Genomic DNA, 22,829 nt, shown 5'->3' on the forward strand with positions numbered 1-22,829 from the left:
ATTGGTGGTGGAGGATGCATTTGGGGCTGGTATGGCACACCATAATTAGGAAATGGTGGATAATAACCATATGGTTGCGGATAACCATGTGAAGGTTGAAAATATGAAGGTTGTTCTGGTGGATTAAAACCTTGAGTGCTAGTAGATGAATCACTGTACCCAAGGTTACTAGAACTCGACCTCCTACCAGATGAAGAGCCTATAGAAGTATGCTTTTTACCTTTTCCTTTTGATGGAGCTCTAGGTTCACTTCTATCTTTCCTAGGTTCAGGAAACAAATTTCCATCAAACTCTGATCTATCACGGAAATATCCACTAGTAGTTCCAACCCCATATTCTCCTCCATACTGACTAAAAGACCTAATTTCACCTTTATCACCACTATATCCATCATCCTCATCAATTGGACTTAAACCACCACCATCAGGTCCATTGCCACTCTGACTTAGCGTTGAACTAGAACTTGAATGAGACAAATTTTGTTGTTGAGATTGATCAACATCCATTTCATCATCAGGGGTATCCACAGGCAACACACCGACATTTTCACCATCTAATAACGGATTCTCTTTCTCATGAAGCCATTCTGACAGTGGATCAACATATTCAAAGATATGGTAAGGTTGATAGGATTAAAACTAGCATTTATATCATTAGTGCTCATTCTTTTTTGATGCCTTATCTGAAGCCTCATATTATAATAGGTAAACACTAGTCTCTCAAGTTTTTTATACTTTAACCTATTTCTTGCCTTGGTGTGAATATAACTAAATGTGCTCCAATTCCGTTCGCAATTTGATGCTGAAGTTGTTTGATTAAGCACTTTAATTGCTAATTTTTGTAATTCGGGAACACATGTGCCTTATATTATCCACCACTCAGCTGCATAATATTATTTAAATTTCAAAATAACTTCAAAATGTACAATATAATTAAATAATATAAATTAAATTAAATAATTTAATTAACTGTTTACCCGGATTCATTTACTTCCAAGCTCTTTGTGCTTGTGGAGTACCAAATGTCTCATGTTTATCTCTAAATAGTAACGACTGCATAAATAAAAGATAGAGTAAAAAAAAATTCTATTTCAAATTATGTAACTAAGTAACAAATAATAGTACTTGAATCTAACCTGATTAACCATTTTGACTTGAGTATCAAGAGAAGGTTCTAATCTTTCAATTACTTATTCTGTACCTTCTAATGTTTCTATTAGTACATTCTCAGAATGCTCCATCCCAAATTGAAATTGAGGATTGAGAAAATAACCTAAGTATAATTTATAAGAATATCCTTATATAATAATAATCTAAAGCTTAAAATAGTAAAATATAAAAATAGTTCTTAATTATATGAAACATTTTATCTTACCAGCTGAATGCAAGTTGGAATGCATAAAATTCCATCTATTGTCAATAATCTTTTCATACTCGGTGAAGTATCGACAATCTTGTTGAATTGCTCGTTTAGCTCTAACAACAGCCTCATAAATAAAGCCCATTGTTGGTTTTTCATCGCTATCCACAAGTTTCAATACTTTTACTAGGGGCTCGTAAACTTTTATGAGGTCGTTGGCTTTTTTCCAAAAATCTTTTTCCAAAATAATTTTTTTGGCTTCATAAGCAGGCCCTGACTTTTGCTATCCCCACTTTGATTATTTAAATTCCTATATATTCATAAGAAAAATTTTAAAATAATATAATTTAAATTATTTGGAACTAATAAAATCATTAAAGGTTGTTATATTTAAGTAATTATATTAACTAATTATAAAATACTAACCTTTGAATTAAACATTTCTCTCAGACCTTGCTTTTGTCTTGTTATCTCTTCAAGTTGAATGAAATGAGTTGCAAATCGAGTAAGAGCGGGTCGAAGTATTTGTTTCCCTTGTGTATACTTCTTCATCAGATCAACAGTCCAAATGTGATTGTATATAAAGCAAGTCACTTTCTTTGCCTCATCTAACACTTTTGCTACACTGGGCTTCTTTCCAATGTCTTCAAGGCATAAATCTAAACAGTGAGCTGCACATGAGGTCCAATATAGATGTTTTCTTTTCAACATTAAATTTTTTCCAGCAGCTTTCATTGCCGCCTCATTATCAGTCACTATTTGGACAATGTAATTTTCTCTAATTTCTTCTACAACTGAATCTAGCAAACTGTAGTAGAATTCAGCATCTCCACTATGAACACTTGAGGCATCTACCGATTTCTAAAAAATGGTTCCTTTACTACAATAAACAAGGAAATTAATGATGTGCATTTGATTCAAACTGTTGGTCCAACCATCACACATTAGAGTTGCACCCAATTCTTTCCAATGAGTCTTTAGTCCATTTACCAATCACGAACTCGTTGATACTCTGACTCTAAATACACATCTGAAATCTCATAAGGTGTTATGAGCTTTACACCTTGTCCAACTTCTGTTGACACTTGAATTAAGCTATACAACCATGTAGAGCTTGCTAATTGAAAAGGAAGTCTTTCATATATTAATAATTTAGATACCGCTTCACCTATCTTCTTTCAAAAAGTCTTTAAAATAGAGTCACTGACCTTTGGTTGCTTTGAACTTTTGCTTCTAGCCAATTCAAGTATAGCTCCCCTTAAGGTAAACTCAGACTCACTTGGGATGGATTTACTTGTTCTTTCTCTATGATATTCTCTAGCTGATCCATGAGAAGATCGCCCTTCTTCATAAATGTTATTCCAACCACCAGTACTTCGTCTGAATTCTTCCTTTCTATGCCACTCGTGTTGTGATTGGATACTTTCTCGAGTTGCTTGCCTTATAGCAGAAACCTCATCAATGAATTCCTCGTGTTCATCCTCATATTCTCTTAATTGAGATAAGAATTCATCTTTTCTCCTCTTTTTGTCTATTTTCTTTGTCTTGCTTTCTTTCAATATATTCATCATACTTTCTCTAATGACACCTGTTAATAAAAAAAATAATTCACACTTTATATTATTATCAATTATATATAATCTTTACAGAAAATTTATAATAACATTTAAAAATAATAATAAAGTATCACATACCAATAACATTAGGGCATGGTGCAACATTGCCAGTTTTATGAGCAATGTGCTATTTAAATCGCGTTATTCCTCTTTTCACAACTGTACCACAAAGTTTACATACGATATTTCTTTTCGTATTTGGCACTAGAGTTCCAAAGTGCCAACCTATATCATTACTTGGTGCACCTTTCAATCCTTTAGTCGGGAACTCTTCACGTGGTGGCATGCTTTATTTTTATTTATATATAAGAAACATAAAATTATATTTAGAAACATAAGCAACTCATTACTTATATTATGAACAATATAATACAAAAAAAAGTAAACATCATTAACATGGAACATTTAAATTTATTGCATAATCCATACATAATAATAATAAATAATAAATTATGAAAGTTATGAAATTTTAAAATAATAATAACAAATAATAAATAATTATCATTATGAATTATAATTACAATATTAATTAAAAATAACATATAAATTAAAATTATAAACTTGATAAAATTGAAGCTTTCATATTAAAAATATAATATCAAAGTAATTTTTATTTTCTGTAAAATCTCTCCAAACTCTAATGAATCAACCCAAATATACTTTGCTTCAACAAGTTAAAAGAGGATGGGAGTTTGAGGTGGGATTCACTCTTTTCCACTTTAAATACTTACTAGTTTATACTAGTTTATAGAAATAGCATGTGAAAACAATTACGTAATATTTTTATAAAAAATTGCTATGAAAATTAAGGGCATGAAATGATAAAGTTAAGATGATTTTAATGTTGGGTTTCAAATGTCATTATTTACATTTATATGCATGTATTTTTTTCTAAATTTATCAAATATAAAATATATAAATACCTCGAAATAATATTTGTTGTTTTATAAAATGAATGGATAATAATTTTCTAATTGAGTTTGGTCTCGGTTATTAGGTTACATCAACTCAATCAACTCCTTAATTTATAGTATAGATGATTTTTATGGTTACATTAGCATAGTATATAATTACATAAGAAAATTATTAAAACTCCATATGTGTATGTAAAATTTAATTTCATAAATTATTAATATGTTAAAATTTATATCAATAAAAATTAAATAAATAGAATATAAATATTTATATTATACTTAATTGTCGATAAGTTAATGTCAAGAGTCAACTAAACACTAACTTGATTGGAAATTAATTAAAAACATAACTTTTTACAAAGTAGCAAATATTACAATATAAAAGTGTTTTTACATTTTATACAAAATACATAAAAGTTAATTTAAATTTAAAATACATATAGAAAAATATAAACAATAATCATATTTAAAACTTTCAAATCCTCAATTTTATCATTCAAATTAAATCTCGTTTTTATATTAATTTTAATAAATATAGTGAGGATATCATTCTCATTAAATAATATATAGTGGTTTTATTTTTAAAATGATTATATACATATATATATATATATATATTCAGTTTAGGGACCGAAATATGAGAAAGGAGTTTTGAATTTTGATTGCTTATTTGCTGTTTATTTGGTTTCAGTTTTGTTTGCTTTCTTTTTACTTTTTTTTTGATTGAAAACACTGATTTTGCAGGGGGAATATATTCCCTTTTGTTTTATTGCGTTTCACTGTTTTTGCTGATTTTTATTAGAGGAGGGAGATAGAATTTTTTTTTTAATTTACTATAACGGGATATAACGGGAATAGCGGCCCGTTATTGCCGCAACCGGCAGTTACCAGTTAAATTATGGCCGCAACCCACTGTTATCGGTGTGACTCCACTTCACACCATTATTTTCAGCCGTTGCGATTTCCGACGGCGCCACTACTGCTATATAACGGCCGCTATAATGGTTTCAGACCGCTATTTAAATCCCTGGGTACATGTATGTTTCTCTGGTCCATTTCATAATCCCCAAAAAAAAATCTCTAAAAAAATCTGAAACAAATCAAAGATGTAATTAGCTAGATTATAATAACTGAAGCATCTTCAACACTTCTCCTTGCTTCAGTTGCTGCAAACACCAAGTGTTGTTCTCAAAACTTCAAATTTGCTTACTAGGAGCGGTTTGGTGAAGATATCTGCAATTTGCTCCTCTGTTTTGCAATGAACCAATATAATGTTACCTTCTTTTTGCACTTCTCTAGAAAAAGAAAAGCTTAATGTTGAAATGCTTAGTCTTCCCATGAAATACTGAATTGTGAGAAATTGTAATGGCAGCTTGATTATCAACAAAAATCTTTGTGCTTTCATTCTGTTCAAGGTTAATATCACTTAATCTCAACCATAAAGCTTGATTAACAGCAACTACTGCAGCAACAAATTCTGCTTCAGCAGTGGATTGAGGTACAGTTTCTTGCTTCTTCGAGCACTATGGGAAGACACCAGATCCAAAAGTAAAACAACAGCCTGATGTACTTTTCATGTCATCAATGGAACCTCCCCAATCACTATCAGAGAAGCCAACAAGCTTGAACTCCTTGCTTCTTGTGAATTTGACACCAAAACTACTAGTGCTTTTGATAAAACGAACTACTCTCTTGACAGCCCTGAGATGCAATTCACTAGCACAATGCATAATCGTGACAAAATACTTATAGCATTTAAAATATCAAGACGTGTTGCTGTAAGATACATTAAGCAACCGATCAAACTTCTAAAATATCCCATCATCAACTTTATCAGCTCCATCTTATTTGCACAGCTTCTCCTTTTGATTCATAGGAGTGCTTACTTCCTTGCACTCTTCAAGTTTGAATTTCTTCAAGATTTCCTTAGCATACTTCTTTTGGTGGATGAATACTTCATGCTCAACCTGTTTAATTTCTATTCCAAGAAAACAAGACATCAATCCGAGATCTGTCATATCAAAAACCTTCATTATTTCCTGCTTGAATTCCTCAAGCAACCATGCATCATTTCCCATTAGCAAGAGATCATCAGCATAAAGAGAGACTATCAAAATATCATTATTCTAACGTTTGACATAAAGAGTGGTCTCAGACAGATTTTTTTCAATACCCAAGCTCAGCAAATGATCATCTATGTTACTGTACCAAGCTCTTGGAGCTTGTTTCAGCCCATAAATAGCCTTCTTGAGAAGAAACACCTTGTCTTCCTCTCCTTTCTTCACAAAACCTTTAAGTTGCTCAAGTAAATTTCTTCCTGCAAAATGCCATTTAAAAAAAAAGCTAATTTTACATCAAGCTGATACACTCTTCAATTCATTTAAGCAGCTACAGCAAGTAAAAGTCTTATGGTGTCCAAACAAGCAACTGTGCGAAGGTGTCTGAATAGCCCATACCAGAAACTTATGCATAGCCATTGACCACAAGTCTTGCTTTGTGCTTGTTGATTGAGCCATCAACTTTAAGCTTGGTTCTGTATACCCACTTGACTCCAATCACCTTCCTATCATGGGGTCGATCAACCAACTCCCATGTTTTGTTTTTCTTAATCATGGACAACTCCTCCTTCATTGCAACCACTCATTTTATGTCCTTTATTGTCGTGGCAAAATCTGCAGATTCACAAACAGCTATATTACATCTTGCATAAATGTCAATGAGCAATCTAGTACCCCTTATTGGAACATCATCCACCAACTCATTCAGGCAATTTTCATCTTTATTTGTGGTTGAAACAAGAAATTTAAGCTTCAGATCTACTGTCTTTGGCCACTTTTCTCATCCTAGTTCCACTCTTCATTTTTCACGAAATGAACATATCTGTTTATAACAATTTTCCCAGACTGCGGTTGGAAAATTTTATAAGCTTTTACAACAGTGCTATAGCCGATAAAGACTCCTGGAAGTGCCTTTTTGTCTAACTTGTCTCTCTTGATCTGTGGAATGTAAGTGAAGCACAAACAACCAAATATTTTGAGAAAATTTAAAGATGGTTATTGACCATACCAAGCCTCATAGGGTGTTTGATCCTTGATCGCTTTTGTAGGCAATCTATTTTGTAAGAAAATCGAGGTATGAGTTTTGGGTAAATTTTTCTTATGTAACATACATCTGGCCATGTCTAAGATGTATTGGTTTCACATTTCACTAACTTCATTCTGTTGCGGAGTATAGGGAGCTGTTAACTGATGCTCAATGCTAGCTTCTCTACAAAATGCATTGAAATTTTCTGATGTATACTCCTTGCAATTATCAGACCTCAATATTTGAATTTGGTTGCCACTTTGATTTTCCACAGTCTTCTTGAATTTCCAGAATACTCCAGCCACTTCTGACTTGAATTTTAAGAAAAAAATCCAACATATTCTTGTAAAACCATCAATAAAAGTAGCAAAATACTGACTACATGCTAATAAAAGTGTTCTTTGAAGTCCAGATATGTCTGTGTGAATCAATTGCAACTGACAAGTGACTCTCTGTGTTGTCTTGGGAAATGGCTTTCTATTTTGCTTTCCAAATTGACAAGCCTTACATGTTGGTATGTGATTATCAAGTTCTGGAAGATTAATTGTCATTTTTTTGGACTTCATCTGCAATATCCCCTAATATTGATAGTGTCCGAGCCATTTATGCCACAGCCACAATGCTTTCTTTGATTAGAAAAGTTGATTGCTCCTCCTGCATTGGATTGAGAGAAAAACTCCTTTCTGCCATTTAACTTCGAACATCTTCTTTCTTGTAGCATCCTTTATCACGCATGCCTTTTCCATGAACTTCACTTTGAAGCCCTTCTCTATTAATTGACCAACACTAAACAGATCTTGATCAATATCAAGTACATATAAAACATCAGTAATGAACTTGGTACCTGAACAACTTGTAATGGCTATAGTGTCCTTTCCTTTGACTGCAATATAGTCACCATTCCCAATTCTGACCTTTTTGGACTCAGTACTCTTCAGTAACTCTTTGTCATGTGTCATATGATTAGTGCAACCACTGCCAATGAGCCAGCTTTCACTTGTTTCGTGACTAGTGAAACAAGTTGCAACAAAAAGTTAATCTTCTTCTTCTTGATCTGCCACTTACGCTTCATCTACTTGTTGCTAATTTTTGTACTTACAAATAACAGCTTCATGTCCCATTTGGTTACACTTACTAATCTTTGCATCTGGTCTTCTCTAGCACTTGAAAAGAGGGAGACTTTTCTTGCCGCAATGTTGACATGGAGGATAATCCTTCTTTACTCCTAATCTTCTATTTCCACTTTTACTTTTTTTTCCCAAATGCAGAGCTTTCTACACTCGCAATGTGAAACTTTTTTGTTTTTTGACCTCCTATTATTTCCATCATCTTGATGCATAACTAGTAAAGCACCTTCGACAACCCTTTCTTGCCTCATTACACGCCTTTGCTCTTGTACTTGTAAAGCACTTAAGAGTTCCACCAAAGTAATCTTTGACATATCCTTCATGTTCTCTAAAGTGGTGATTGTAGCCTCAAACCTTTCAGGTGCTGTTACAAGAATTTTCTCCACAATCCTTGAACTGCTAGAGATGAACCTAGCAACCTGACCTTATTGACTATGTTAAGGAGTCTTTCAGAATACTCCTTGATTGTCTCAGTCTCCTTCATTTTCTACAGCTCAAAATCACGTACAAGATTCAACACTTGCATCCTGTGAATTCTCTCGTCTCCCTCGTACTCAGTCTTCAGATAATCCCATATCTCCTTTGCTGATGTTAGAAACATAATTCGTGTGAAAATAGTTGGTGAAACTGTAGCAAATAAACAAACTTTTTCCTTTGATTTCCTTGTCTTCTTTTCTCTTTGTGTTTTGATCTGTGCCACGGTAGGGTTGGTAGGCAATGTAGGAATCTCGTAATCTTCTTCCACGACTTTCCAAAGATCTATAGCCTCCAAGTAAGTCTCCATTCGCACTGCCCAAATCTGATAATTATCTCCATAAAAAATAGGTGGCGCAATTGAAGAGAAATTAATTTCAGCTTCCATAATGCAACAAACACTAACGCAGGTCCCTCAAGAAGAAAGCTCTGATTACCAATTGTTTGTATTTTATCAGAAAAGAAAACTAAAATAATGAAGAAAACTGAACTGACAACTCAAGTAATTGAAATGGAAAACTTTTTTTTGAACTGAAACTAGTGTTTATAGTAAATAAGTTAACAGCTACTAACTAAAAATTGGCTACTAACATAATCATAAGCTCAAAAAAAAAATCTCTAAAAAATCTGAAACAAATCAAAGATATGATTATACCTAAAATTAGCTAGACTATAATAACTGAAGCAAATCTTCAACAAAATTCTCTAGTTCTATCTGTTTTTACAAAGGAAGCGGCAGTTTGGGAATAGGAAAAGGGCTTGTAGATATAGAGTTAGGTAAAAGGTGATTGCATAAACCAGCTAGGCTAAGCTCGGATTTATTCCCAGCACCAGTTGTGCAGAGCTTAAAAACATTCTCCAACCTTCACCAAGCAGAAAGAAGACGAAAATATATAGAAGAACCATCCCAACTGAACAAATCATAAGTAAGAAAGCAATAACATTCTCCAAGTGAACCTATCAGAGTCTGCATCGATGATTTTTCAACCTCACTCTATACAACAATAGTTTCTCGAAAATAAATAAATAAATAAAATTATTCCTCTCTATATGAATAAAGTCATTCAAAAATTGGCAACTTCTCAACTATTGGTTTCTTTTTACTCATGCTCAAATCTTAATCTCTATACAAAATAAAATTTGCAATTTCACCGAGACCAGCCTCTTTGTAACATTCTGCGATGCGGTCCAGATAGTCCCCCCAAGTTCCATCAATGGAAGCTAAATCCAACAGAAAAGCAGCCTCATCTAATGCTACCTGTAGAGGAGTTTCAGCATTGACTAAGTTAACAGTCAACGAAAGAATTTGGCCATTTTTTAAAAAATACCATAGAAGTGTTTTTTCCTCGTATCAGTGGCTAAATTTTTGCATGACATTATTGTTTCCATGACGTTACCTGAGGCAGAGCCTTCCCTTTCTTCAAGTCTTCTTGTCTACCTTCTTCCGACACCTTCTCTTTGATGTACTCGATTTGCTCATCCTCCCACTGTGCAATACTGGCAACATCCTGAATAATAATACATCCATGGAAGAGAATGTAAAAAGAAGGGAGACAGTTTAAATCTTAAAGGAATATGTCAATTATAAAACAAAGTTCCTTGCCTGATATGTGCAGCCTAAAGTCCACCATGGTGATTTCAAAGCCACCCTTGCAGAATCTTTTGCCTCTGATGTGCGCCCTACTCTACATAAAAGGATTTACAAAACCCTCTTTAGAATTAGAACCAGTGAAGCACAGTGAATTGATATTAAGCATGGAATTATAAAATCTTTATACTAACTTAAGCAAAACCTCTGCATTAAATACAAAAGGCCTTCCAAATCCCGGAAAGAGATCCTTCTTTGTATAGAATTCCCCTGTCACCAAAGCAGAAACCTTCCAACCCCATAGTTGTCAAAAAGAGAATAAAATGTTTAAGACAACCACAAAAAATAATATATGAAATATTAGCGACTCAAACCAGACAAATTCTTACTTGATCCCCTTCCTCAAAATGTCGCATAACTTTTCGCTCCAACAAATCTGGAAACAGTCCAACCTGATGGCAGAACAATGATTTGCCACCATCAACAATCTTACTTTAAACACTGAACTTAAGAACTGAGTTGTTTTCACTTTTAACTATTTCATAAACATTCTCATGTACCTTTTTCAAGAGATAACCATCAAGATTGGAGATTTTTGATTCAGCAAAATCACCCCTAGTATAGAGTTTCTTGCCAGCCTCAGATGAAGCATGAAATAATTCACCATTACTTCCATGTGATTCATCAGCATCTTCTTCAACTAGGATTCTATGGATATATTGATCTACCTGGGTCGCAAAAGCTGGAAATAGTGAGTTACTTTTTCCACATATAAGTTCTGACAAATAAACTGCTTCAAGCTATGCGCTACTTGTTCAATTCCAAGATGCTGGGTCATTCAGCATCATTTATAATACCCTATATGATTTTGATGCATGGTTTCAGCTTAATGTATTACATTGTTGGCTAAAAGCCACACCCCATGCTTGCGAACTTCCACAACTGGCATCTCCATTCTGTGTGAATAGCAACAGTTGCATGAAGATAAATTAAGGCAATCAAAGCTTAGCCAATATAAACAAATGTATTTGAGATAAAAGTTGAAATAAAAAAGCATGAAGATTCGAGTCTCTTACCCAGGTGGAGCTGTTGGCCACCGCAGCAAAGCAGTCATAGAACCTATTCTCAAGGAATAGCAGTTATATATATACCTAAATCCATTTCCACAATAAAACTACTGAGAGAATTGATAAGTATTTCTCATAAAGTGAGCAAAACCTTATCTAACCTGACATATTTTCTGAAAGAGGAATGGCAAGGGGGATTAACCCATGCCTTGATCCCGGAGAAACTATGGTTTCACCTGTTTATGAAGCAAATGAAAGATAAGGGTTCAAGTGGCATACATGTGGAAGTAAAAAGAAGCTTTCTATTTTCAGGAAATGTATGTTCCGGACTCAAACATCAGTTCTTATCCATCTCCTTGTAAGTGAATTTGGAGATGCAATGATAAGCAAAAACAAGATCAAGCTCATTAAGAAATCTTTTGAAAGAAGAAACCGAAGACATAAATACCAAGCATTTCTTTAAAGGTTACTATGAAATAAACATTTTCCAGAAATGTGAGAGTTCTAATACCCCCCAAGTAATGAGGATCAAAATGGAAAAGAATGCAATAAGCAATCAGTTCATTACGATGAACATAATCAGACGACCAATCTGCAGAAAATGCATATCTTCAATAGAGTCTGCCTATCTTAATAAAGGAAGCATTAGTCAAGATATAATTATAACGCTACCTATTGCCTTCAGATGTATCAATGAAAATTTATCAGCCAAGAAAAGATGTCAAGATTAATTACAGATTCATGAATTCAATCAGTATGAGTTAATGTTCCCAGTGATAATGACAAAAAGAAAAAAAAAGGGTCAAAGAGCCATAAACTTTTACTCCTAGTCAATCATTATGATCAACACCACTATTATCCTAAAATATACCATGTAATCAATAAACTAATGGTCTAAACTTTAGCAAGAACATGAAATTGAGTGAATCATGTAAAGCATTCTTGAATCATTTTAACTGCTACATACCTCTAGTTTGAAGCATTTTAAGCAAGTGCTGAAGATTCTCAGGTGGTTGAGTAGCAGCTACATCTTTAATGAATGATATATGGCCTGCATTTGGTTAACTAAAACCGTTTAAGTTGTCAAGTTCAACATGACCAAGAACATTTTGAAAGCAAAACAAAACAGAATCATATGCTCAATCTATATTCACAACTGACTGGCGTTTAGTTTAACCGACTAGCTAGCTAACTACAAATTGGGTTCTGACCCTTTGCCACCATTTGACATCCATTTGAGCCCAAGCCCCAATTTCATTTTAAAATTAGAACAGCAATCCAAATACCCAAGAATCAACTGATTGTGATTGACTGTGGTACGTAAACATTCGACACTTGCTTCACATACAAAGGCAAGCTTAAACTAAACTCAACCAAAGAGGTACTAAAAATAAACAGCTAATCCTAATCAATTTGCATAAATATGCCCACAAGTTAGTTAAAGAAATAAAGTAAAATGAACCCATTTTCTAAAAAAGTAAGCTGACATAACAACATCAAATAGCTTTAGCATTACCATATTAGAGTGGCGAAACTCAAAAGTTGAAATGGAATGCAACTACGAAAGAAAAGCTGAGAAACAATGGTGGAAGCTATGATTTTACCAGAGGAAGAAGAACAAGTAACCCTAGCTCTAACATGACGGAGAGGAACTGAGGTAGCACAAGGAGGTGAGTTCAGCATTCCCAGCAGCCCAGCCTTCATGTTGCTGCTGAATTTGTGGACTGTGAGAGTGTAGACACCAATTACAGGGCTTATTGTTGCTTGTGGAGAGAATAAGATAAGACACCCAACCAAACCAAATCAAACGTGACATACCCACGACCATACATACACAAATAGGTCAGTTTCATCAATTAACTCCCCTTTTCCAAAAATTATTACGAGGCGTAATTCGATAAATTATAAAGGGTTATCTATAAAAATAGTTATTTTTATTTGTCTCAGTTTATATTTTAGTCACTTATATATGAAATGTTACGTTTTAGTCACTTATATTATTATTTTGTTACGAAGTGATCACTTTACCGTTAAGTTCCGTTATCTCTCCAACGGTAATCCTACGTGGCAGTCCAACTAGATTTTAAGTGCTATCTTAGATTTCTAAATAGGATGAAAATAGATTTTTAATTAAAAAATTTAATTAATTAAAATTTTTAAACCTAAACCTTAACTAAAAAAATTGTTCATCTCCTCTTTTTAATTTTTCTTCCATCTCTTCTGTTTTTTCAATGGGTTTTTTTTTCTCATTTGACTGGAAAAACTATTATTAAGATCAAAATAGTTGAAATCAAATTGAATGCTTCATAAAGATAGATTCAATAGAGGGTTCAGGTATGTCTAATCAAATTGAATGCTTCATAAAGATAGATTCAATAGAGGGTTCAGGTATGTCTTCTTTGCATTCCTCTATCTCTTTTATTCAATACTGAAAAAAAAAGATTAAATTTTTTATTGTTTAATGAAAACCCTAAATTAAAATTCTTGATATTTTCTTCTACTTTTTGAAATTGTTTGTAAACATGTATTTTATTTTGCGTCAGTAGACATCCCATAAAATACAGTTAGAAACATGTTTTTATGAACATGTATCATTCAAGCTAATTTTAAAATTTTCAAAAAAGGGTTGTTACTTTCACTGTTCTTGTTCCTAAGAATTATGTTTTCTAGTTCTTTCACAGTTCTTGAATAATTGGTTTCTCAATCAAATTTTTTCTGATCTGAATCAACTTGTATGTTCACAATCTCTTTGTGGGTATTCCAGATTATTCTTTCTTATTACTGATTTCAACTATTTTGATCTTAATAATAATTTTTCTAGTCAAATGAAAAAAAAAATCTATTGAAAAAAAATAAGAGACGGAAGAAAAATTAAAAAGGGGAAATGAACAGTTTTTTTAGTTAATGTTTAAATTTGAAAATTTTAATTAATTAAATTTTTTTAATTAAAAATCTATTTTCATCCCATGTAGAAATCCAAGTTGGCACCTAAAATCTAGTTGGACTGCCACCTAGGATTACCGTTAGAGAGATAACGGAACTTAACGGTAAAGTGATCACTTCGTAACAAAATAATAACATAAGTGACAAAACGTAACCTTTTAAAAATAAGTGACTAAAATGTAACCTGAGGCAAACAAAAGTGACTATTTTTGTAGATTACCCTATTATAAATTGACATAATTTTACTAATTATATAATTTTTTAATTATCATTTGATCACATAATTAGGATGACTAGAAAGTTAAATTAATCATATTCAATTAATAATAAACTTTCATGTAAATCAAATGTTTGGAATTATTTTAAAAGAAAATTCATGTAACAGATATTATTCGTTTGAATTTAATAATATTATTATAAATCTAGAAGTATCAAATTAATCAAATCAAAATTAAGGATTAATCCAAATTTTAGCATAAAAGAGAGATTATTATCATAATTACACACAAAAAAATTACAAGTGTTATTCTCGGATTTAACTCTCTTCCATCACTTTTTTTGTGCATTATTACATATTTATGAGTAGTTAATAAGTATAGCACTTCGTAAATGGTCCTATCCAATTATTTTATGTAATTTAAATTAAAATGATTAAAACAATTTCCTCGCCAAATTTAATTTTATTCAATTTCTTTTTTTTTTTATGTGATTTCTTCCTTCCTCTCACCTTCTTTCACTATTAAAAGAAAAAATTTAGGGTTTTGATAATTTTTTTGATTTTTTTCCTTTCTTCATCATCCCTTCACTATTAGAAAAAAAAATTTAGGGTTTTGAACAATTCAAAATCAGCAATGGAAGGATCACAGGCCGAGCAAAAAAATATAGGGATTACATAATCAAGTTCATTCCTATTTTTAGTGATTAAAATCAATGGTTTTTAATCTTTTCATTCAACTATGAAATAGTTATTGAATTTAGTTCATAACAATTTTTTATTTTTTATTTATTAGAAACAAAAAAAAAAAACAAAATTGAAGTAAAAATGTGAGGAGTAACCCTTTTCAAATTTCCGTCAATATATATGCAATGGAGAGTGAGTAGCTTCTTATTTGTTTTGTTTTTTAAGTTTTGGTTTATACCTAGATTGCAAAGCTGTTGCAAATTGCACATTTATTGTGTATTAAGTGCATAATGAAATTCTTGTTAAAGCCTTTGTATGAATTCAGTTTGTAGTGTAAGATTAGTTACTTTGGATTATTGGCCATTTCTTGTCATGTTATTGATGTAATTTCTATCTATGTAGATATTTGGTGCTGCACTTTTTTTCTTTGAAGTCTTTCAATCAATTTGGGTCTTCTTTTCATAATGCTATTATTGTTTTTTCACTTTTACATTTAAACACTTGAAAGTAGAGAAGTAAATATCAAAATCCTTTACACTTTGTTTAAATGTAAAAGCGTAAACAAAAATTTTTAAAACAAAGGATTTTGATATTTAAATGTCACAGTGTAAACCTTTACACTTGAAAGTAGAGAAGTAAAATTAAATTTATTTACTTAAAAACATATTTTCATCCCAGCAACTGAATATTCAAGTTGGTATTTAAAATTTATTTAGACTGTCATGTAGAACTGACTTTAGAGGAAACAGAGTTTAATGGTAGAGTGACCACTTCGTAACAAAACGATAATATAAGTGATTAAAACGTAACATTTTAAATATAAGTGAATAAAATGTAATTTGGGACAAATAAAAGTAACTATTTTTATAGTTTACCTTTTTAAAATTTAGGGAATTTTAAAATTTTGATTTTTAGTGATGTTGTTACAAAGTTTAAAGCTCACAATGAAAAAACTTATACTATTACAATTTCCTTGTTCCTATTTTGTTTTAATTTCTCATCATATAAATTTTACACCCTTTTAAAATATCTTATTATTGTATTATTAATTAAAACTCTAAATAGATAAAATCATTGAACATTTTAACATAAAAATATAGTTATAAATTTAGAGTAATAAAATTTAATTTTTATTTTTATTTTGGTGAATTATAATAACAAGGTAAAGCTCGAACAACAAATACAACTAGCGCAACCCGAACCCAGACCACAGTTGGGACAGTGAATGCCCTTGGCCATCATGCCATCACATGGGGTTCAAAATTTGATAAATATTGAATAACATTTTAAGCTATCATGAATTACACTTTCATTATAATTTAAACTATTCAAGTATATAAATAAACAATATCATATTATTTTAAATTATTTATTGATACGACATATAAGAAAAATAGTATTATATTGAGTATATATGAACCGTCATGCAAAGTTGTCACGATTATTAAAAAGAATTAATGTTTTAATCAATATTTCTGTTAAAAAGTAATTTCTCTTTTAAAAGAAATAAAAGTTAAATTAACAAAAAATAATAAATATTAAGAACTAAATTAGACATTTTACCTAATTTATATCATAGTACATGTATATCTTCTAAGATCAGCTGAAACTAAATCATATAATTATTACGAAAATATTATTCCTCAATATAAATACAATAAAAAGTAATTAAAATATAATATAATAGCAAAAATATAAATATAATATAAATATTTATAAAATAAAATTACAATATATTAAATTTTTCTATAAATATATAACATCTTAAACACAATGATAATATGAAAAAAAAAAAAAGAGGTTGCACAATATTAGAATAGAACAAGGATAAAAGAGTTTGATTTTTGGCTCGAGAAAAACACTTTTCGTCTCAAAAAGTATTTTTTTAAGGAATACTTTTGTCAAAAAAATACTTTTTGTCTCAAAAGTATTTCTTAAAAGCAATACTAAACACACCCTAAACGTAATTATGTATGGAAAATTCGTAATGAATTTATCTTGTACACTAATTAATTAAAGTTTTAAAAAAATAATTATTGTTTTGCCTATGCTTTATTGGTCCTTAATACAGCCTCCTTCATTTCAAGCAAGGCATCTTCAAAGCATTTAGCAAGAAACTCTGGATCAGGGATGATATCTTTAGCTACTAGAATTTGCATTTCAACCTTACCAGCATAGCTCAACATGTGCATTGTTATTGCCTGTATTCAGAAACAAAAAATATCATTTAAGAAATCCATATATATATCATCTTTAAATTTTGATTGAGTGCCATATTCATACAATTACGTGTGCATGGGTTATGAATTTAAAATTTTTAGGTAATTTCAGTTTGGATAAAAATTGGGTTTAGGAAAATTTTCAGATAATATTTGGATTTAATTGTTTTGAATTCTGATCATTTATTTAGGTTTTTGACTTTTTATAATAAAATGGTTAAGATAGGTTTAGGTTATCAGTTGATTACTTGTGTAAACAAAGGTGCAAGTAAGGGCTTTAACATCCCAAAAAAACTGTAAATTTTTTATATAGTCCTTCAGATTTTATTAAATTATAAATTAATATAATGATAAAATTTAACTTTGGTCCCTAAAATTTATAATTCATTTTTGGAGAGCAACTTTTAGGCTCACCCTAGGGTTAATAGGGTTGATAGGTTTATATGAGTATGTTTATGTTGATTTCTTTAGAGGATTGTAAGAAGACCATATCTCAATAACCATATCTTAATATTAGCTGAAAATGAATATTTCAAGAAAAATAAAAAAATTGTAATAACATAATATATATTTATATAACAAATAAACATCGTCTCCGTTAACAGCCTTTCGCATCAGGAGCCTTAAGAGTGAAATATCTCCCTAAAGAAGAGGTTGGATGGCGTTCAAGAAGGTGGAGACTATTTTTGTCCAAAATATTCCAATGTCGATTGATAAGAGATGGTTATGGAAAGTCTTTCATTATTATGGTAGAGTGTGTGACATTTTTATCCCACAAAAGAAGGATAGTAGAAGGTAACGTTTTGGCTTCTTTCGTTTTAGGAGAGCTGGAGAAGCTAGAAAGGCAATTCAACGACTTGACGGAAGGACGCTTCGAAACTATCGTATTCATGTGAATATGGCGAAATATAGAGGAAGGTCAGCTTATTGGAGGAATGTGACGTCGAATTATGACAATTATAGTTGCGAAATCGATAGTAGTCTAAAAACAGTAAGGAGAGGCCGGTGCAGGAGAATGAGAATCGTCTTCAGGATAATTTTGTGATGGTGAGAGATTATGGTAATCTTTCATCTTTGCGTTTTGAGTCTAAGGAACTAGATGATGAAGTTGGAGTTCCGTTGTCGGAAAAGGATTTGTTAGAGCTTGTTGTCTCCATTGATGATCGGGAGCAGTCAAAGGGAAAGGATGTTGCCAATGCCGTTACATGCAATTATTAGAACTTGGGGAAGGGTAATTACATGCAAATTGGGACTGTGATGTTGGTGGCGAGAATGTGGAGTCCCAAGATAACTTTTCTATTTTGACTGCATTTAGTGATATTTCTATGAATGATGTAGATAGTCATGTTTTGAGAAGAGGTTCTTTGATAATGAATTCTAATTCTAAGCCTAGAGATCAAGAGGAGCTAGCAATTGGTGGTCAGGCCCAAGAGTTAGTGATTGAGCCTATGCAAAAAGGAGTGGGCCGTGAAGAAAATATTCAATCTTAGCAGCTCAAAACTGATTGAAATTGATTACTTTAGAAGCTTTTGATGATGAATTTTTTGTCTACAATTCTAAAGAGGGTGCAAGGTAAAAGGAAAAGAGGCAGGACTAAAGTTGAATAGTGTTGACTTTATAGCATGGTGGTGTGTTTTCTTGTTGAGTGGCCGTTGTGCGTTTATTGATGAAAGTTGCAGGTGTTTTGGATTGGTTTCTTTTGTCTGTGTTGTGGTACTATATCTTGCTCTTTGGTGTGAGATATTTCCAGGGTGAGCTTTTTATGGTTTCATGTTGCTTTTTGGTATTGGTGGGTACAAGAAATAGGTGGATCAGAGAGACCTTGGGTTTTGGTGATTTATATGAATTATGATTTTGGCTGAGCAAATTTGATAGGTAAGTAGCCCTTTGTTACTTGGTGTTTGTGATGAAGTAACTCATAAGGCATGTGGGCGTGGAAGATGTGGAAGTGGAAACCTTGATCCTTGGTTTGCTGTTGTTTCGTGTTTATTTGATAGGTTTTGATTGGTGTTGTTTAGATGTTGATTATATCCAAATATATATTTATATAACAATTAAAGATAGGATGTTGCATTGTACCTGAGGTAGACTTGATGTATTGACCTTAATGCTAGAGAGAGGGTTGCCTGCAAGTGAAATTTCCTCTAGAGGGCCAGCTACGTTTGAGAGCGTGAAGGTAGTATTACAGAGAAGTTTGTAATTAAGCATACAAGCATACTACAACACCAAAAAAAAAAAAAAAAAAAAAAACTTAGTTCATAAAATATACAAGTAATAAATGTACAAACAATAAACTATACCTTTGGTCCTAACAATGACATTACGAGATCTCCAATTTTGTATGAGAAATAAGCCTCTAGAGAGTGTTTCTTCTTGTCAACCGTGGCCTTTGCTCTCTTCAAATACTCTAAAGGATCATTGCCACCTTTGTGATAGTAAACTGGAATTAGAATTACACCAAATTTGTTGCCCCATCGTGCTTTTGTGTTGCTCTTCATTAACTTGGACAGGTCCTTGACAAAGCAAAACTTCAATAAATTTCGACCATAGGAAAGGGGCATTAGAATTTGAAACCCGAAACCTGAAACTAACCTGCAACCCTGGTTGTGGTCTTATATTAACCATGGCTACCCCTGTTATACGTAGACCCTCATGCAAAGCTAACAACAAACAATAAACCCCAATCAATTTTAAATATTGGATATTTATATCCAAGTCAAAGTCTTGGATGAAAAAAAATTTTACCATTTGGGGTTCGATGATCCAAGTACCTAGAGAGCCCAGATGAGACCATTCCAAGGAGGACATCATTAATGGTCTGCACCATATTTTACAGAAGATGAGGAATTGAGTGGATTACTGAAAATTAACCAAAAACAGCCTCCACATTTGAATCTAAAAAACCCTTCTTAAATGCTATTATCTCACAACATCATCCAACCCATAATATTTGTCATACAGTTCTTGAATGGAATTTAAATTTTAGTTATTTTAAAAAATTTACTCCAATTATTCATATTCCATGCAATCATGCTAATTTTGCAATTTTTTCCATAAACTTTAAAAAAGAAAAAGTAAGATGATTTAATTAGAGTTTGACAAAAATAAAAGTAGAAAAACCAAGTTTCAAAATTTAAAGAGTACAGGGACTAAGATTAGAATTAAACCAAGATGTTTCTCCGTTGACAACAGAGACGTTCCAAATTTTCCAGGAAGGCAGAAGAGTGGGGCAAATTTCCAATTTTACAGCTAAACGTGAAGATGCCAAACCATCCTTAAAATGACAATAACTAATGATGGAAGCCATTAATTTATAAATCTGCTTTTAAAACAATCCAATTCCCAGAATTTAGGTTAAAATTACAGTAATGTTTCTTTTTTTGGCGTAATCATAGCAATAAGTTTTTTTTGTTACTTACAGTGTCGGGAACGGCCCTTTTGACCAGCTTCATGTCGTCAAGCAAAAACTTAGCAGTAGCCAATTTCCTCGGCCAGAGTTCAACCCCGTCACCGCCAGTGATCGCCGTTTTCTCGTCGGAAACTAACAAGCTCCTTAGTACAAACTCCACCGAAAACAACAAGGTGAAAACAACTATCTTCAAGAACCACCACAAGACACCAACCAACCAGAACCAATCCCTTCCTTTCTCGCCCTTAATTACTGTCTTCTTATCGGGAACCATCTTGGGAAGCGCCTCGGCGTCATCCGTCCTCCTGCAATTGGCCATCAACATGGACATCAAAGAGATCCCATCACCCAAAGAGTGATGGATCCTGAAAACGGCGCATTTGTGCGCCGGCAAGACGTGTAATTCCCACAAGGGTTTGTCCGTACTCAAAGGACTGCTCACTGACAAATCCGCCACGTACTGATTCACTGCCGCTTCATCGTCTTCTTCGGTGGTGGTGGAACCTTGGGTTTCGTCGATGAAATTGCCCGATTTATCGAGCCGGTTGTTGACGACAATTACATGTTGGTCAATGTCTATTGGGGTTTTCCTCCAGTGCTCGAATCCGTTCTTGTCACGAACCAACAAGCTGCAAAATCTGGGATGTTGGACCATCAAGGAAGACTTAATTGCCGATTTTATAGCATCCATGTCGGCGGGGTTTTTGCCGCGGATGATACAATGGATGACGACGTCTGTTTCCGGCTGAAGAAAAAGGCGGCCGGCGGGAGTCAGTGGTTCGTCGGAGGAAGTTTCCGGACAAACCATGACGGAGGATAAAAAGGGTAATTAGATTCTTCAAAAGAATCAACTGTTAATGGAAGACTAAGCTAAACAAAGCCGTAATTCGGCGAAGGAAAATACAATGAAACTGCAGCAACGTCCTTTGTACTGTATATAACATATGTCTCCAGGCTCGTGTATCCTGTATCCTGTATCCTGTATCCTGTATCCTGTAAGGATTACTTCCTCCTTTAATTAATGCCTATATTTTAAATTAGTTCTTTAGCTTAAAATATATAATATAAGTCCGTCCAATTTTATTATCAGTACTTATATTATGCATAAAATTGTGTGGTCAGTCGATGTATTCTAATTTAGCTATTAGTGATAGTAAATTTGTAGGATTGATCTCTATTTTAATCAAGAGGATTCAATAGATTCTAACTAAGGAAAAGCAGTGGTCGATGAGATATCTTCCCAGGGAGGCCAACAATATTGCTAAGGCATTAACCAAAATGGCCCTCTCGAATGATGAAGTATTACACATGTTTGATGATTCACTATAGAGATTCAAGAAATTCTACAAAGAAAAAAACATTAAAGACAATCTACATATGAATTTGTTCTTGTAAATTGTTGTTTACATTTACCAAAAAGGAAAAAATTTTATACACATGTAAATAATGTTATAAAATAAAGAGAGATTGAGAGAATAAAAAACAAAGAAAATATGAAAGTAAAAAAGAATGAACTTTATTGATTAAAGGGATGATTATAATACTTCATTAGAGTCTCTATTTATAGGCATAAAAAGTACAAAAAAGTAGAGATTTAATTCTAATAACTATTAGAATTTAAAGTACATCAAAACTTTATCTTAATCATGATGGACATCCACTTAATAAGATATTCATAACACTCCCCCTTAGATGTAATTGGTAAATGATGTGCCTCATTAAAACCTTATTAGAAAAAATCCTGTGAGATAAAAAAAAAACTAATGAAGGAAAAAAAGTACACAATCTTCTATTAAAAGATGCCTCGTTAAAAACTTTTTATCAGGAAAACCCAATGGGACAAAATCTTGGTTAAAGGAAAAGAGTACAACTTATTTTTAGACTCCCCCTGATGGCAACATTACATTACATCTTTGAGTTAACGCATTCCAATCTTGTGTAATAGTCTTTCAATTGTTGAAGTTGGCAATGCCTTAGTAAAAAGATCTGCTAAATTCTCACTAGAACGAATTTATTGAACATTTATATCACTTCTTTTCTCAAGATCATGGGTAAAGAATAATTTCAGTGAAATATGTTTTGTTCTGTCACCGTTGACATAACCACCCTTCAATTGAGCTATATATGT

The 22,829-nt window shown here is 32.4% G+C and overlaps 2 protein-coding genes across 4 annotated transcripts; both read right to left on the minus strand.

Annotated features, from left to right (window-relative positions):
- Nucleotides 1-9,466: 9,466 nt before the first annotated feature.
- Nucleotides 9,467-13,103, minus strand: LOC108484693 (protein IN CHLOROPLAST ATPASE BIOGENESIS, chloroplastic-like). 3 transcript variants are annotated; one of them, XM_017788575.2, is made up of 11 exons: nucleotides 12,834-13,095; nucleotides 12,197-12,280; nucleotides 11,391-11,465; nucleotides 11,239-11,281; nucleotides 11,061-11,118; nucleotides 10,723-10,890; nucleotides 10,552-10,614; nucleotides 10,357-10,451; nucleotides 10,178-10,259; nucleotides 9,972-10,082; nucleotides 9,467-9,832 (listed from the first exon to the last, which is right to left on the minus strand). In XM_017788575.2, the coding sequence occupies exons 1-11, from the start codon at nucleotides 12,931-12,933 to the stop codon at nucleotides 9,692-9,694; spliced, it is 1,020 nt and encodes a 339-aa protein (XP_017644064.1). In that variant the 5' UTR covers nucleotides 12,934-13,095; the 3' UTR covers nucleotides 9,467-9,691. The 3 variants fall into 3 exon arrangements, 2 of the variants coding, with proteins under 2 accessions (XP_017644064.1, XP_017644065.1); XM_017788576.2 differs by having other exon boundaries at nucleotides 12,197-12,294; nucleotides 12,834-12,986; XR_008277043.1 differs by having other exon boundaries at nucleotides 9,611-9,832; nucleotides 10,178-10,254; nucleotides 12,834-13,103.
- Nucleotides 13,104-16,884: 3,781 nt separating this feature from the next.
- Nucleotides 16,885-22,231, minus strand: LOC108485610 (wax ester synthase/diacylglycerol acyltransferase 11-like). The gene is made up of 6 exons (XM_017789469.2): nucleotides 20,712-22,231; nucleotides 20,038-20,110; nucleotides 19,885-19,952; nucleotides 19,593-19,805; nucleotides 19,372-19,509; nucleotides 16,885-17,274 (listed from the first exon to the last, which is right to left on the minus strand). The coding sequence occupies exons 1-6, from the start codon at nucleotides 21,507-21,509 to the stop codon at nucleotides 17,119-17,121; spliced, it is 1,446 nt and encodes a 481-aa protein (XP_017644958.1). The 5' UTR covers nucleotides 21,510-22,231; the 3' UTR covers nucleotides 16,885-17,118.
- Nucleotides 22,232-22,829: the final 598 nt, after the last annotated feature.

The sequence above is a fragment of the Gossypium arboreum genome, chromosome 13, assembly GCF_025698485.1.
Source record: "Gossypium arboreum isolate Shixiya-1 chromosome 13, ASM2569848v2, whole genome shotgun sequence".
Classification (NCBI taxonomy): domain Eukaryota; kingdom Viridiplantae; phylum Streptophyta; class Magnoliopsida; order Malvales; family Malvaceae; genus Gossypium; species Gossypium arboreum.

What these genes read in the sequence shown, in the direction of transcription:
- LOC108484693 (XM_017788575.2), bottom strand. Translation starts at nt 12,933, where the DNA reads ATGAAGGCTGGGCTGCTGGGAATGCTGAACTCACCTCCTTGTGCTACC. An exon ending in TACTTGTTCTTCTTCCTCTG is followed by an intron (nt 12,281 to 12,833) that starts GTAAAATCATAG and finishes AACCAAATGCAG; the next exon opens with GCCATATATCATTCATTAAA. An exon ending in AATGCAGAGGTTTTGCTTAA is followed by an intron (nt 10,260 to 10,356) that starts GTTAGTATAAAG and finishes CCTTTTATGTAG; the next exon opens with AGTAGGGCGCACATCAGAGG.
- LOC108485610 (XM_017789469.2), bottom strand. Translation starts at nt 21,509, where the DNA reads ATGGTTTGTCCGGAAACTTCCTCCGACGAACCACTGACTCCCGCCGGC. An exon ending in GACCACAACCAGGGTTGCAG is followed by an intron (nt 19,806 to 19,884) that starts GTTAGTTTCAGG and finishes TGCTTTGTCAAG; the next exon opens with GACCTGTCCAAGTTAATGAA. An exon ending in ATACATCAAGTCTACCTCAG is followed by an intron (nt 17,275 to 19,371) that starts GTACAATGCAAC and finishes TTCTGAATACAG; the next exon opens with GCAATAACAATGCACATGTT.